This window comes from Artibeus jamaicensis, unplaced genomic scaffold (assembly GCF_021234435.1).
Source record: "Artibeus jamaicensis isolate MK-2021 breed Jamaican fruit bat unplaced genomic scaffold, CSHL_Jam_final contig_548, whole genome shotgun sequence".
NCBI lineage: Eukaryota > Metazoa > Chordata > Mammalia > Chiroptera > Phyllostomidae > Artibeus > Artibeus jamaicensis.
In genome coordinates this window covers 21114051-21130304 of record NW_026521883.1, presented here as the reverse complement: position 1 = coordinate 21130304, position 16254 = coordinate 21114051, and the positions used below count along the sequence as shown (strand labels likewise).

The 16254-nt window shown below is 41.8% G+C and overlaps 1 protein-coding gene across 1 annotated transcript in view; it reads left to right on the top strand.

Moving 5' to 3' along the window:
- SLC27A2 (solute carrier family 27 member 2) overlaps positions 1–16254 on the top strand; it is a 54546-nt gene that overhangs the window by 23452 nt on the left and 14840 nt on the right. The window contains exon 5 of the mRNA XM_037156527.2: positions 12820–13014. Within this exon, the coding sequence (XP_037012422.2) occupies positions 12820–13014 (195 nt within the window). The remainder of the gene's footprint in view (positions 1–12819; positions 13015–16254) is intronic.

Below are 16254 nucleotides of genomic sequence, written 5' to 3'. Positions count from 1 at the left end.
ATGAATAAATCCCGATGTGGCTTCTGAAACCATCCGACTAAGTCTGATGGTTTGGAACAGATGCCCTGAGGTAACCCCAAGGGCCTTGGATCTACCCTGTTTGCAGATGTCCAGATGTTCTGATGAAGCTCTTTGGGAAAGCAAGACCTGCCCAGTTCCTCAGCTCTCACCAGAGATATATAGCAGCCTGCCTGGGGACCGAAACATGGTTTCTCAGCAGTGACTCTGCTGGCATTTTAGGTCCCTTCATTCTTTGTTGTATGGACTTACTCAGTGCACCATAGAATGTTTAGTAGCATCTTTGGCTTTTACCCAGGACGTGCCAGTAGTACCCTCCCCTCCTCCCCTATACCATGATAATCAGCGTCTTCAAACACTGCCGGGTGTCCCTGGGCAGACAAAATCACCCTCAGCTGAAAATCACTAGACTAGAAAATACAGTCAATTCACCAGATTCTACTTCCTTTGATCCTTTCACTCCTCATAGGAAAGCATTCACAGAATCACTAGGTTGATAAAATGCTATTTATAAACAAATATCTGTTATGTTCAACTGATATAACAGCTGCTGTGTGGCATAAAAAGAAGTGTCAGAAGCTCTAGTCCCAGTCATCTCACTCAGCCTCTGCCCACAGGGAGCCTCGTCAGAGCCTCCTCCTACTGACTGTCAGGCGTATCACCCTGCCTCTTACCATTCATCCCATGGGGGACCGCTTTTCACAGCACTGCCACCGCTGCCACGGTGCAGGTTTATGACTGTTGTCTGTCTCCCCTCAGTTAAATGAATGCTCCATGCACCAGGGGCTTTGTTTGATGCCAGATACCCAGGACCAAGATCAGTACCTGGCATGTCCTAGGCATCCACAAGTTTTGCTGAATGAATCTCTAAATTCTTACCACTGAAAGGTATATAATTAAGTTAAAGGAGGTAATATGTTCCTCCCAAATGTTTGGGCTTTGCACGTATTCAGATCTGGGGGCAAATTCAGAGGATTCATGGGGGTCATAATTAGCTGTGAGCTGGGTTAAAACCTTTTCTACAGTAATTTCTGTTGATGTCATTAATGAATTTTTTTCACATTAGTATTCTATCTGGTCCTCAAGATTGCATTCTATGAAAGCCCAGAAATCCATATAGTGCCCTTCTGTTGGGCTTTTCTTTTCTGCCTTAAAGTGACCTCCTTGCTAGGTAGAACTTTCCTGAGGGAGGGCGTGTCACTTCTCTTATTTCTAATTAGAGCTGCCTTTGGACTGGAGGAAAAGAAGCATGTTTGCATGTAGCTTTTTCAGGCTCACAAACACTCCTACATACACACACTTCTACCTTTCTCTTTCCTCTTAACGCTGTCTCAGATGCTGAGACAGTTTGGGGGTTTTTTATCTTCAAAATACATGACTGTTGGATGTATAACGCATGGATGACCTGAAATCTAGAAGTAGATTTGGAGTTCCTATTTGCCCTCGCCTCTCACCCCCACCCCTGAATTCTGATTTGTCTGCAAACTACTTAAAAGAATTATAAAAATGATTCAGGTAACAATACCACCAAAAAACCCCTTTATTTAAAGATTTTTTTTAAAGAGATGATCTTACATATAGAAAACCCTAAAGACAAAAAGAGCCCCAACTGGTATGGCGCAGTGGGTTGGGTGTTGTCCTGTGAACCGAAAGGCCATTGGCTTGATTCCTGGTCAGGGCACATGCTTCAATGGCAGGCCAGGTCCCTGGTTGGGGATGTGCCAGAGGCAATCAATCAATGTTTCTCTTGCACATGGGTGTTTCTCTCTCTCTTTCTCCCTCTTCCTTCTCCTCTCTCTAAAAATAAATAAAAATTTTAAAGACAGAAAAAGAAACTGTTAAAACTAATAAATCAATTCAGCAAGGGAGCAGGGTTCAAAGTCAACACATAAACATTAGTTGAATTTCTATACACTAACAAAGAACAATCTGAAAAGGAAATTACAAAAACAATTCCATTTATAATAACATCAAAAAGAATAAAATACTTAGGAATTAACCAAGGAGGTAAAAGACTTAAATAATAAAAACTACAAAACATTTGCTGAAGAAAATTAAAGAAGATATAAACATAAATGTAAACACATCCCATGTTTATGGATTGAAAAACTTAACATAATGAAATGTCATACTACCCAAAGCAATCTATGCATTCAGTCCCTATCAAAATCTCAATGATGATTTTTTTCATAAATAAAAAGAATCCTAAAATTCATATGGGTTGTCAATGGACCATATATAACCAAAACAATCTTGAAAAAGAAAAATAAACTAGAGGAGTCACACTTTCTGGTTTCAAAACTTACTACAAAGTTAAAGTAATTAAAACTGTGTTACTAACATGAAGATGTATAGATCGATGGACTGGAAGGCCCAGAAATAAACTCTGTACATGGTCAAATGATTTTTGACAAGGGTGCCAAGATCATTCAATGGGAAAGGACAGTCTTTTCAACAAATGGTGCTGGTAAAACTGAATATCCACATGCAAAAGAATGAAGCTGGGCCCTTACCTGACACTATTTGCCTCTACAGAAATTAACTGAAAAGGGAGCAAAGAACTACATTTAAGACCTGAAACAATAAACACTCTTAGAAGAAAAAATAGGACTAAACTTCACAACATTGAATTTGACAGTGATTTCTTGAATATGCCAACAAAGACAAAGACAACAAAAGAAATATTAGACAAAGTGGACCTCATAAAAATTTTTAAATTCTTTGCCTCAAGGACACTATCAACAGAGCAAAAAGGCAACCCACAGAATGGGAGAAAATACTTGCAAATCATTTATCTGATAAGGGATTCATACCCAGGATGTATACAGAACTCCTAAAACTCAACCACAAAAATATAACCTGATACAAAAATAGGCAAAGCACCCAAACAGATATTTTTCTGAAGAAGATATACAAAGGGCCAGTAAAAACAGTAAAAATATTCAATGTCACTAATTATTAGAGAAACACAAATCAAAACCCTAATGATATACCACTCACACCCATTTGGATGACTACTTACTAAAAGAAGAATACAACAAGTGTTGGCAAGGATGTGGAGAAATTGGAACCCTGTGTACTCCTGGTGGGAATGTAAAGTAGTGCAGTTACTATGCAAAATAATATGGCATTTCCTCAAAAAATTAAAAATAAACTTACCATGTGATTCAGCAATTCCACTTCTGGGTACATACCCAAAAGAATTTCAGGCGACTTCTGCCAAGATGGAGGCATATGTGGAGACGCTGTGCTTTCTCACACAACCAAGTTTAGAGACAACAAAATATTAGCAACAGAAAACACAGCCAGAACACAGAAAATTGAACTTTTCGGAAGTCCGATAACAACGAATTCTTCAGCCTGACCGGTAAGAGGGGCGAAGCCAGCAGCTGGCAGAACAGGGTTGCACAGGAAAACTCGGTCAGACGGACTCAGGCTTGCGGATCCCAGGCATGGGGTTGCAAAGGGCCGACCCAGTGAGTGATCTGCGGATCCGGCGAGGGTGAAGGGCAGCGGGTTGACTGTGCTGGAGCATTCCTGTGCAGATAGACCAGCGAGGGAGCGGGCAGTGAGACGGGACGGAGCGGGTACCAGCTACGGGTGGCAGCAGAGATGGCCGCCATTTCCCCACTCTGACCCCACCCCCACATTCAGCGTCGCAACCCAGCAACCCCACCCTGGAGGCCCCACCCCACCCCTAAGGCTCCGCTCCTCATACTTAATGAGTGTGAACAGACCAAAAAGGGCTCAAGAAGATCTCAAAGCCCCAGAGTCCATAAATCTAAGTGACGAAGAAGTAGCAAAACTTTCAGATGCAGTTCAAAACACTGGTGATCAGGATGCTCACAGAACTGGTTGATTTTAGTCACAAATTAGAGGAACATGTGAAGGCTAAACTAATTGAAATGAATGGCAATGCACAGGAAACCAACAGTAATGGAAAGGAAACTGGGACTCAAATCAAAGGAGTGGACCAGAGGAGGATAAAAATGACCAACCAGAAAAGAATGAAGAAACAAGAATTCAAAAAAATGAGGAGAGACTTAGGAACCTCCAGGACATCTTTAAACGCTCCAACATCCGAATTATAGGGGTACCAGAAGGGGAAGAGGAACAGCCATGAATGGAAAACTTATTTGAACACATAATAAAGGAGAATTTCCCCAATCTGGCAAAGGCAGTAGACTTCCAGGAAATCCGGGAAGCTCAGAGAGTCCCAAAGAAGTTGGACCCAAGTAGAAACACACCAAAGCACATCATAATTACATTAGCCAAGATTAAAATGAAAGAGAGAATCCTAGAAGCAGCAAGAGCTAAGGGGACAGTCATCTACAAAGGAGTTCCCATCAGACTCTCAGCTGATTTCTCAAAAGAGACCTTAGAGGCAAGAAGGGGCTGGAAAGAGGTATTCCAAGTCATGAAAACCAAAGACCTACATCCAAGATTGCTCTATCCAGCAAAGCTTTCATCTAGAATGGAAGGACAGATAAAGTTCTTCTCAGATAAGATCAAATTCAAGGAGTTCATCATCACCAAGCCCTTATTATATGAAATGTTAAAGGGACTTATCTAAGAAAAAGAAGATAAAAAAGATGAACAGTGAAAGGACAGCAAACTCACAGTTATTAACAACCACATCTAAAACAAAAGCAAGCTAAAAGGACAGCTAGATCAGGAGTGGAAACAGAAATGAAGATCTCAAGGAGGGTTAGCAACAGGGGAGTGGGAGAAGGAGAAGGGGGGAGAAGGAACAGAAAATAAGTAGCATAGACAGTAGATAGAAAATAGATAGGGGGAGGGCAAGAATAGTATGGGAAATATAGAATCCAAAGAACTTGAGACACATGGTCATAAACTAAAGGGGGGAATGGTAGGGGTGAAGGGGTGCAGGGTGGAGGGGAATGAAGGGGGGGAATAGAACAACTGTAATGGCATAATCAATAAAATAAAAATTTTTAAAAAGAATTTCAAGTAAGATTTCAAAGAGCTATTTGTATACCATGTTCACAATAGCTAAAACATGTAATCAATCCATGGAATCAATCATCCACTGATGAATGGACAAGCAAATAGTATATAAATATATATGCACAATGGAATATTATTCAGCTTTAAAAAAGAAGGAAATTCTGCAGTATGCTACAACATAGATGAACCTTGAAGACACTATGTTAAGTGAAATAGCAGTCACCAAAAGACAAATACAGTATGATTCCACTTATATGAGGTACTGAGAGTAGGTAAAACCATAGAGACAGAAAAGTAGAATGGTGGCTGGGGGAGGGAGGCAGTGGGAGTTATTGTTTAATGGGTACAAAGTTCTATTTTCTGGAGATGGATGGTGATGATGGTTGCAACAACATTATGACCATATTAATACCACCAAGTTGTATACTTAACAATGGTTGAGACGGTAAATGGTGTTATGGGTGTTTTACCACAATTTAAAAGGAAAATAGGTTATGCTAGGAAGCCCAGATATTTATGGATTTAAATGGAGCTTGAAGAAAGATGGTATTAAATGGACTTCTCAAACAAAAGTGGATAAAAACCAGCACTAATGGTGGAAGGCTCTGGATCAGTGTCATTGGGATCTTTCTCAGCCTTAGAGCTGCCTCAAATAGACCATCTTTGGGGTGGCTGACCTCACCAGCCCCCAACACGGATATCAGGGAGGCAATGCCTGCCTTAGCGAAGCATGTGAACCAAATGACAGCCTTCCACAGACATGGTATGGCTCCTCAGGAGACCCCGCAGTGATGCTTCTCCTCCCGCTTCCTAACCGTAGTCAGTGGCTCCTTTGGTAGGGCAGAGGACTAGGGAGCAATGCTACCTGCCACCCTCAGGGGAGGAGTTCAGATTTGGCTCAGGGACTTAATGTAGTGCTTAAGAGCACGGACTCTGGAGTCAGCAGGCCTGACTCCTGACTCTACCCTCTGAGCTAGGTAGTTAACATCTCTGAATCTGTTTCCCAACAGCAAACAGAGGAAATAATCGTACCTACCTTCCAGGAGGCTGTGAAGGCAAAAGGAGATATGTATGTAAAGCATGTAGCAAAGTACCTGACACTGAGTAAATAACCATCAGATGGTAGTAGCCATTAATATCATTCTTTTCGGTGCTTAAGGATATATAGCTCATAGTAGGTGCTCCATATATGTTCACTGAATGAATCAAAGAAAACTGCCACACATACACAAAGGAAGAAATAAGAGAAGGCATTCAAATTAGTCACTCTCACATACTGTTGCAAAGGGCTTGGATAGCAAAGCTATTGACTTAAGTGATTTTTTAAAATATTTTATTTATTTATCTTTAGAGGGGAAGGGAAGGAGAGAGGGAGAGAAACATCAATGTATGGTTGCCTTTTGTGCGTCCCCTGCTGGGAACTGGCCTGCAGGGAACTGGTCTGCAACCCAGGCATGTGCCCTGACTGGGAATCAAACCGCGATTGTCTGGTTCGCAGGCCTGTGCTCAATCCACTGAGCTACACCAGCCAGGGGACTTAAGTGATTTTTGACAGTACTACTGTTGAACAGTGTTTAACTGTTTACCTGTCTTCAATTGTTACATTTCAGGCTAAGTGCTCAGAGCACCTGCTTACTGATGAAAAGCTAGTTTACTTAGTTTCCTGCCTTGGGCACTTGTCTGTTCCCATCTTGCCTATGTCATTGCGTAAAAAGACAGTATCAGTCAGTGCTCCAGTTATGTACTGGAGCATGGTACATCTAAAGCTGAGTGTTTCTCTACTCCAGTTAGTACTGAAGCTACAGGAAGGGGCCCAAATGAGGCTTTGTCTTGCTTGCTGGGAGTGTGACCCAGGTGGGTGGGAGGAGAAAGAGGAGAAAGAGAGAACCGGAAAAGGGTTCTGGGAGCCACACATCGGAGGTGTGATATTAGGAAGGTGAAATAAGATAGATCAGAACTCTGAAACAGCTGAATAAACCCAGCGTACCTCCTAGTGTTATCTGCCATTCTTTAAAATTAGGAAACCTCTGTAGTCCTTTCCCAGCCCCAGATTTCCGTCTCTGTATCCCTTCCATTCTGACAGGAGGCAGAATAGAGAAGTATGTTGCAGCGCAGAGTGGAGAGTGGCAAGTTTGCCCTGCAGGAGCCAGGACAGGGACAGCCCAGAGGAAAGAGGGAAAGAGCAGAATCAGGGAACGTTTGTGACAGAAGGTGAGCTTTGAAGGATACAGAGTTTTCCAGCCACGAGGGAAAGAAGGGCCTCCAGCCGGCTGGAGCGCTTGTGTGGAGGAGCAGAACGGAGCTGGTCTACCAGCAACTGCGAGCGGTGTAGCAGAAGGTGGGACTGATGGATGGGGCCTTTGCCGAGAACTAAATGTGACTGTGACAAAGCACCACCAAAGGGCCTTTCCTGGGGGAGTGATGGGGGGGATGGTGTTTTTAGATGGTCCTTTGAAACTGCAGTCGGAAGATACTGGAGGGAGAAAGGCCTCTTCTGTGAAGCAGAGAAGTCTAGTTTCACCCTTTTATTCCTCCAGTGGGTGCTTTCTTCTCTCCTCAAGGAGTCAGGCTGAGGTCTAGCATATTAAGAACACAAACTCAGGAATTTTTTCTAAGATGGTGAATACCTTCTGCCCTTTCACCTCTTGGAAGTCTCCCCCAAACCAAGAGGATGAGGAAAAGACACCCAAGCTCCATTGTCTTAGACATTGAGACATTGCATCAGGGAACTACGTAGTACAAAGCTTAATGTGGAGGTGCCTGACATTGCGGGGCTGAAGGAGGTGAAACCTAAGCAGCAGGTGCCAACAGGAAGGAAATTGGAGACACCAAACACAACTGAAGATGGGATAGGGTATCAGGCTTGAAAACAGGAGGACTTTTGAAAGTAAAAGTCTGTGCAGGAAACAGCTTGACGAGCTGCTCTCCTCTGCCACCCTGAGAGGAGGTAAGAGATTTACTCTCTGACAGAGACCTAAGTAAGCTTTGAACTCAAGGACCCCAAAAGTAGAGCAGGAAAGGGGTGAGGCATGGAAAATAGAGATTGAGTCAATATTTATTTACCGACAAGGGAAACCCCAGCTCCCTTTCCCTGTACAGTTTTTAGACCTCCAGCAGCCAGTTTATGCTTGTAGGCAAGAGATGGAGGAGGGTAATTCTTAGGAAGAACTCAACTTGCCCAGAAAAGAAGCTGAACTTTGGCTCACTGACCCATCACCAGACAGTGCAGCCCACCCGAAAATAGCAACCCCCGCCACACAAAGCTGCCCAGACATCTTTTAGTTGCCTTATTTCCAAATACAAACAGACATCAAGGGTCAGCAGGCACCTGAGGAAAGCCTCCAGCAGGAAAGATCATTTAATAAAAAGAAGAAGAAGCATCCATTCAAACAGCCCCCGCAAAACTTACCAAAACCTGTAATTAATATCCTCAGAGAGGTTAGAGAAGATATTATATCCATAAAACAAGAATAGTATGCTGTCGAAGAGAAGAACAAAACCTCCTGAAAAATAAAAATATGACTTAAAAATTTTTTAATTCATAGAAAGTTTGGAAGATAAAGTTAAGAAATCTTACAGAAAGTTAGAGAAAAGATAAAGTGATGGGCATGAGAGGAGACCAGGTAATAAAATCAGAATATCAATCCAAAAGATCCAATATCTCATTCATGGGAAATAAGGAAAAGAAGAGAGAAAATGTAAAGGAAAAAATTATCAAAGAAATAATACAAAAAAAAAACTTCCTGAGAGACAGATTAGATAGGCCGATAGAGGACCCAATAAAAACTGCCGTGACGAAATGTAAGCCTCCCACAAAAAGAGAAGGAAAAGATTCTGTAAGAATAACATTTGACTTGCCTACAACACTGCAAGTTGGAAGGGGCAGTGCCTTCAAAGTACTAAGTAAAAATTGTTGCTTAAAAAAATTGTTGATCAAGGCTCTGGCTGGTGTAGCTCAGTGGATTGAGCGCAGGCCTGCGAACCAGAGGATCGAGGTTCAATTCCCAGTCAGGGCACATGCCTGGGTTGCAGGCCAGTTCCCTGCAGGCCAGTTCCCAGCAGGGGATGCACTAGAGGCAACCACACATTGATGTTTCCCTGCCTCTCTCCTTCCCCTCTAAAGATAAATAAATTAATTTTTAAAAATTGTTGATCAAATTATTGATCAAGTGTACAATAAGAATAGTTTCAGACATTCAAAGTCTCAAAATAATGTACCTCCTACACACCCTCCTTCAGGAAGTTACTAGGGAAAGTGTCCCACCCAAACAGGAGAGTGAAAAGAGAGAGGTGAAAACAAAGGACCCAGGAAGGAGCCTCAAGGGGAGTCCCCAGGCCAGGGGAGCAGCTGGTCCAGAGTGGAGCCAAAGGCTGGAAGGAACATAATGGAAATTACATCATCTGATTGATTGCACCATGCGGAAAACTTCGCTTAGAGGCTCTGGGAGGGTGAGAAAAGACCTACAAAGAGAAACTAAAAAAACAAAGCACAGGGGCAAGAAGGCCGTTAATTCCAGGAAAAACAAAAATTCATTCAAGAATGTGGTAATAGTATTTTATTTGGCTCATCGATAGTATATAATGAGCAAAGTGATATGAGCACTGAATAATGATTTAACCAAAATTATGATATTGGGAAAATGGAAGAGAGCGTCTCTTCTAGCCCAATAGTGCATCAGTAAATAATATCTAAACTTGATTAATCAAAAGATAGCAGTATAAGCATTTAATTTACAAATCAAAGGATAAGAAACAGCTACAAGAGTTAAAAGTGCCTGCCTCTGGGTTGTAAGTAGGGGCAAAGGATGACAACAGAGATGTAGAATGAACAGCTTTCTTCGTTTAAGAGCCTTTCAGTACTATTGGATTCTTAAACCATGTGTGTGTCAGTATTTTTTTTAATTAAGAAAAAGAGGACTCTCTAAAGTCACATAGATTTGGATTTGAATCTTGGAGCAATCATATTGCTACCTGTGTGACTTTGGCAAATTATTTTAATCCTCAGGCTTTGTTTTTGTTTTGTTGTTGTTATTGTTGTTCGATGTAATATAAAGCAAATGCTTTATTACCGTTCACATTTTTAAATGTTTTTATTAAATTTAGTGGAGTGATATAAGACCATACAGGTCAAACATCCGACACGTAGTAAAGCCCTCCAAGTTTTTTGTTTCCTCTAATTCCCTGGTGCCCTATATTCCTCTCTGGATACCCTCTCGCCTTCACCAGTCACTAAATCCCAGTGTGGATTTAAATCCCTCCAGGTGTGTTTGCATGTCGCAGCTTACCTCCAATGTAGAATACAAGGTTTGATCCTTAAAAACACAGAGCCAGGTGACCCTTGACCTAAAATATGAGTAGTTCTTTTGAGAAGGGACTTTGGTGATGTGAAAACACCATTTCTCCTCTGGGAAAGGAAACTCAAGTCATAGCTAATGCTCTCAGCCACTGGAAGCGAAAGCCTACTTGAGAACCAGCACTTCAGAAGGTTCCAGGATCTCGTGGTTTGTGTCCACTAACATTTCCTGCCTAGAGCCTTAATCCCTTCTGCCGATGAAATAAGATCCCTCAGTTTACAGTGAAAATTGAGCCTGCAGTATTGTGCCTATGACCCAGCTACCTGCCACCCACAGCCACACCTGTGTGTCCCCTTCCCACACACCCAGGGCACCTGCAGCCTCCTGCACCCCCCACCCTGCCCTTGTGCTGTTGCACAGGAAAGTCGAGGGTTTCCTGGTGAAAGTTATTTCTTCTCTTGCTGCAGGGACTGCACCATATGCCCGGCCCAGGCCCAGGTACTGTGGACGATATAGAAATACACTTGGCCGCGAAGGCATTTACTATCAAATAGGGGAGATACATAGATGGTTGGCACCCATTAGACAAGGAAATGAGCTAACAGGGTGATTGTGGGCTGCACGTGGAATAAGGAAGGTCTTGGGTTTACAAGTGGGAATGCTATTTTGGAGCTTCTCACTCAGGTGTGGGAGCGGGTAAGCCCCAGGTCAGTTAGTTACTTTTAAGCGGAAGTAAGTATTCTCCAAATACTTGTGATGTTTTATTCCTAGAGTGGCAGTGAGGGTTAGCAGTGGTGGGGGCTGGAGGTGCTCCCTGAAAAGCTGACAGACAGTTCCTACCAAGAACAGTGACTCATGGGCAGACAAGGTGACCGTACACTTCATTATCCAAACAGAGACGCTTGAGAGTAAAAGGAGTGCCATGAGCACATCCAGACAACAGGCATGGCAAACCAGACGTATGGTCTCACCACTTAGTTCTTACTAACTATAAAAGGGAGTAGATTCAGTGACCTGTGGACTTAGGGTTCATGCAGGTCCAACAGGCTTTTCAGGTAACTTTCCAACACTCCCCCATTAGATTGTAAATGCCTTTGAGGCCAAATATACTTGTTATTATCTGCAGTACCTGTCATGGTTCTGTATACATTTCTTCCTCAGTAAGGTTGCTTAATGGGCCCAGACTTTATCAGTGGCCAGTGTCTGTCCACCTCTCTGGTTGGGATTCCTGAAACAGCTTCACCACCTGAGTTTCGACCAGGAAGCTACTTAAAAATTAACTGCATATGTGCTACTGCCCTGGCCCCTCGGCTCCTCCTGAACGGAAACCAATCGGAGGTTTGTTTTGCTTTGGTTTATGGCCGCCTTATCAAACGCCCTCCCCTTTATGGGAGAACGGCCAACCTCTCTCTCTGAACAGTTCCTTTTGAAGAGGGACTCTGACTCCTAAACCACAGCACGATGGGTTCACAGGTAGCAAATAATATATACTCTTTAGAGCGTTTGCTCTTTTAAGCGAACAGCTGTTCGATCAAAGAAATGTAAACTTGTTTGAGGAGAGTCCTAGTTACCTAGCACTTTTACCCCATTCCATGTGGTTTTCTGTTAAAGATTATGGAGTTACAAAACTTGCTAGTTAAAATTATACTTATTTATTTACCTGGCTGTTTCCCCAGGCCATGATCTCTTTGAGGACATCAATTGCCTTATTAATATAAAAGATCATTAAAATGACCATAGGGTTAGACATATTTGCAGGGGCCTCACAAAAAAGATGGTTGACTGGAACACAAGCCAGTCTGAGCCCCACCTCTCTCACTGACACAAGCTCTGCTTTAGTGCTCACACTCAGAACAGTTTTTCCTTTGAGATCTTCATTTACAGCCAAGTACACTCCTCCCAGGCCACCTGAGGCAGTGGGGAGCCAGTTTTCTCCCACTCCTCCTTTTCTGTCTCAGAGGGACAAGTTTCATTGGCTGAGTCGGTTAAATGAGATGATCAAGATGCTTCTTTCCAGCCTCTCGGGCCCTCACATTATTGCTCTTTGCGACTCTCTGTGAGATGATTCTGTCTTTCTCTTTGGACTGTGTTCCCAGTTTTCTTCTTCCTTGTCGAATGAAAATCGTTACTTCAAATTGTTTTAGTCTCTGACAGATCTTTGCCACATGGCTCCTCCTTTCTGGCAATTCAGTGAGATTCACTAGTTCCCTCAACAAAAGGATATATACTCTATTCTAGCTTCACATTGGATACGGATTAAATGTCGGCATTTAAGTCAATCCAACTTGACTTAGTTCTGTCAAGTTGTCTCACCTTGCCTCTTAAAAACCAAAATGGGAGAATCCGAGGGCTACCTGTTGGCCCCTACCGTGTGTATTGGGAGGGAAGGGAGGAGTTACATATGTGGGTAACAGAAGAGGTGTGCACTAAGGTGAATCTGTAACCAACATAAATATATAGAAACATAAAAGCAACTGTTAGTATGTAAGTACAATCTCTAGAGATATTTCCATTTGGTGTCCTTCTCTTCCTACAACAGAAACCAAACGATCGTGATCACAAAGTGAGACTAGCAATAGGAAATGGCTTGCGAAGTGATGTGTGGAAAGAATTCATCAAGAGATTTGGGAACATTCACATTCTTGAGTTCTATGCTTCCACTGAAGGCAATGTCAGCTTTATAAATTATACAGGAAAAATTGGTGCTGTCGGAAGAGTAAACTACCTGCAGAGAGTAAGTACATTGAAAAATGAGACTGTGTATTGCCGGTTTTCAAAATAGAGATTTCTTAAAAGCTGTGTCATCATGACGTTATTATCAGAATTTCATGAAACATCAGAGCTGTGGTCCATCCCTATCACCGAGGGAGGTTTTGCTCAATCTCTACAAGAAGGACCTCAATAAGATAGGTTGCTCTAATTTGAAAATCTTTATTTCGGTGAGTAGCAGCCCATTACGCCTTTGCCATCTGCAATTCAGGTAAAGTATTCATGATGTCACTTATACTTGCATATGATAAAATACCTGAAGGTTACCAGTTGCATAACTGTACCATACTCTGTAAATGGTGAAATATGGTATTTACTTTTCTTTTTTTTCAAATTATGAGAGAAAGTTTATTTAGAAAGTTACAGAGGTCATAGTAGTGAGTCAGCTGGGCTATGTAGGTTCAGGAAACAAGCTACAGAAGCAGAAGAGCTTCTGTAGCTTAGCAGAGAGAAGGGCAAGGGTAACGCTCCTGAGGGGAAGAAGAAGGGAGTGGAAAGGTGTGGGTGTGCTCCAAGAGGGACAGCACTTGCTGAGTCCTTCCTCTTGAGGGTTTTAAAAGCTGGAAGTTTAAGGGAGGTCTTAGGGGAGGATTCAATACACTATTCATTAGCTTTATGCTGCTGTGTTAAAATGAGATTTATTCCGGTGACTTCCATCCTTGGGTTTGGTTGTCACTAATTAAATTTCTTCTATCTATCTTCCTGAGTAGGGTGATTTAAGCTATTTTCCCCCTGATTGGGAGGAGAAGTATAAACTATTTACTCTTAAGTGTCCTTGGTTAGGGAAGCTAGGATTTTGCTATTTACGAGATGGCTGTAAACTGCTTGGCCATTTAACTGTCTGTCTCAGTTTCCCTATTGCACTTGTCCTAGCTTACTAGCCTGTCTCATTCCCTGCTCAGAGACTTCCATCCCTGAAATCTTTTAGAAAAAATGAGGGAAGACAGTTGGTCTTCAGTACCTGCTTCTTCCTCACAGGGGCCATGGTTCCTGCCTGTGCAGGGTATGGAAGTCTCTCCCTGCCTGATCTAAGGGGAACAAGGGAGTGGGACCCAGGACCGGAACAGAGAGGCTGATAGCTGATTCTTCCAAACTAGGGATGGGAGGGAATCCCTGTAGCAAGATCATCATGATAAGGACTTGTTGTGTCCAGAAGCAAAATTGGTAGGTTGCTCCATATTTTATTGACTTAATTATGTTGTCCTGAAAATAAGTCAGTTCAGTCAAATTGTTGAGTCTCATTTCAGGAGGTATTGATGCAGATGGGCTCCCAGAGTAAAACCTATATTGTGTAAATAAGCAATTGGGTATTTAATAAGAGGTAAGCCTATGAAAATGGAAGGAAAAAGATAAAGATTAATGATTAGAGGAAATCACAAACCAGTTTCTGAGTATGTAAGGCTATCCGTTGAAAAGATCTATAGCTCGCAGACCCCCTGGGGCACAAAGGTTGAATTGCTTGTCGACCTTCTGGAGTCACATAGGTCATGCATTCCAGTCCTGAAATAAAGCTTTCTACAGGCATAAATCACTTAATCCTATCAACCATACCTACTGCTAAAACCTTTAACTCTTGAGTTCCCCCATCATACTGTACTGTGTGTTCACCACACCAAGTCAGGTCTCTATCACCACTGATCACCCCTTTACCCTCTCCTTCCTCCTCCCACCTCCATTTCTCTCTGATAATGACCATACTGTTGTCTCTCTATGAGGATTTTGGGTTTGGGGGTTGTTTGGGGCTTTTTGGTTTTTTTTTGTTTTTTCTTAATCGCTTCAGTTTTTGGTTTTTTTTTTTACCCAGCCCCAAGATCCCCTCCCCTCTGACAGCTATGAGTTTATTGCTGTTTTGTTTGTTAGGGTATTTTGTTCATCAGATTCCACATATAAGTGAAATTATACAGTACTTGTCTTTCTCTGACTGGTTTATTTCACTTAGCATAGTGTTCTCCAGGTCCAGCCATACCATCACAAAAGCAGGACTTTCTTCTTTTTTACCACTGAGTAGTATTCCATTGTGTAAATGTACTGCAGCTTCTTTATCCACTCATCGACTGATGGGCAGTTGGGCTGCTTCTGTATCTGGGCTATTGTAAGTAACTCTGCAGTGAAAATAGAGGTGCTTGTATTCTTTTAAATTAGTGTATCAGGTTTCTTTAGATATATTTCAAAAGTGGAATTGCTAGGTCATAAGGCAGTTCCATTGGTAATTTTTTAGGTAACTCCATACCATACTGTTTTCCACAGTGCCTACACAAATCTGCATTCTGACCAAAAATGCACAAGGATTCCCTTTTTTCCCCATCCTCACCAAAACTTGTTGTTTATTGATTTATTGATGATACCCATCCTGACAGGTATGAGGTGATATCCATTACGGTTTTAATTTGCATCTCTAATGATTAGTGATATTGAGAATCTTTTCATATGCCTATTGGCCATTTGCATGTCCTCTTTAGAGAAGTGTCTATTCAGATCCTGCCCTTTTTTAAATTGGATTTTTCTTATTTGCTTTTTTTTTAGTGTTGTGTAAGTTCTTTGTAAATTTTGGATATAAACCCCTAAGCAGATGTATCATTGACAAATATATTTTCCTGTTTAGTGGGATTTGTTTTCATTTTGTTGATGGCTTCATTTGCTGTACCAAATTTTTTTATTTTGATGTAATCCTACTGGTTTTCCTTGCCTCAGGCGATTTATCAGAAAAATATATTGCTACAAGAAACTGCCTATGTTTTCTTCTAGGATTTTTTATGGTTTCAAGTCTAACATTTAAGTCTTTAATCCATGTTAAGTGTGTGATGGTGTCCTACTTTCATTTTTTGTATGTATCTGTCTGATTTTCCCAACACCGTTTATTGAATAGACTGTCTTCAGCCCAGTATATGTTCTAGCCTCCTTTGTAAAACACTAATCGACCATAAAGATGTAGTTTTATTTCCTGGATCTCCATTCTGTTCCATGTTCAATATAACTGTTTTTATGCCACTACCATGCTGTTTTGATTACTTGTAGTATATTTTGATATCAGGTAGCATGATTCCTCCAATATTGTTTTTCTTCCTCAAGATTGCTGTGGCTATTCAGGGTATTTTGTGATCCCATGTAAATTTTTGAAATATTGTTCTAGTTCTGTGAAATACACCATTGATATCTTGATAAGAATTGCATTGAATCTATAAATTGCTTTGGTTAGTATGGACAT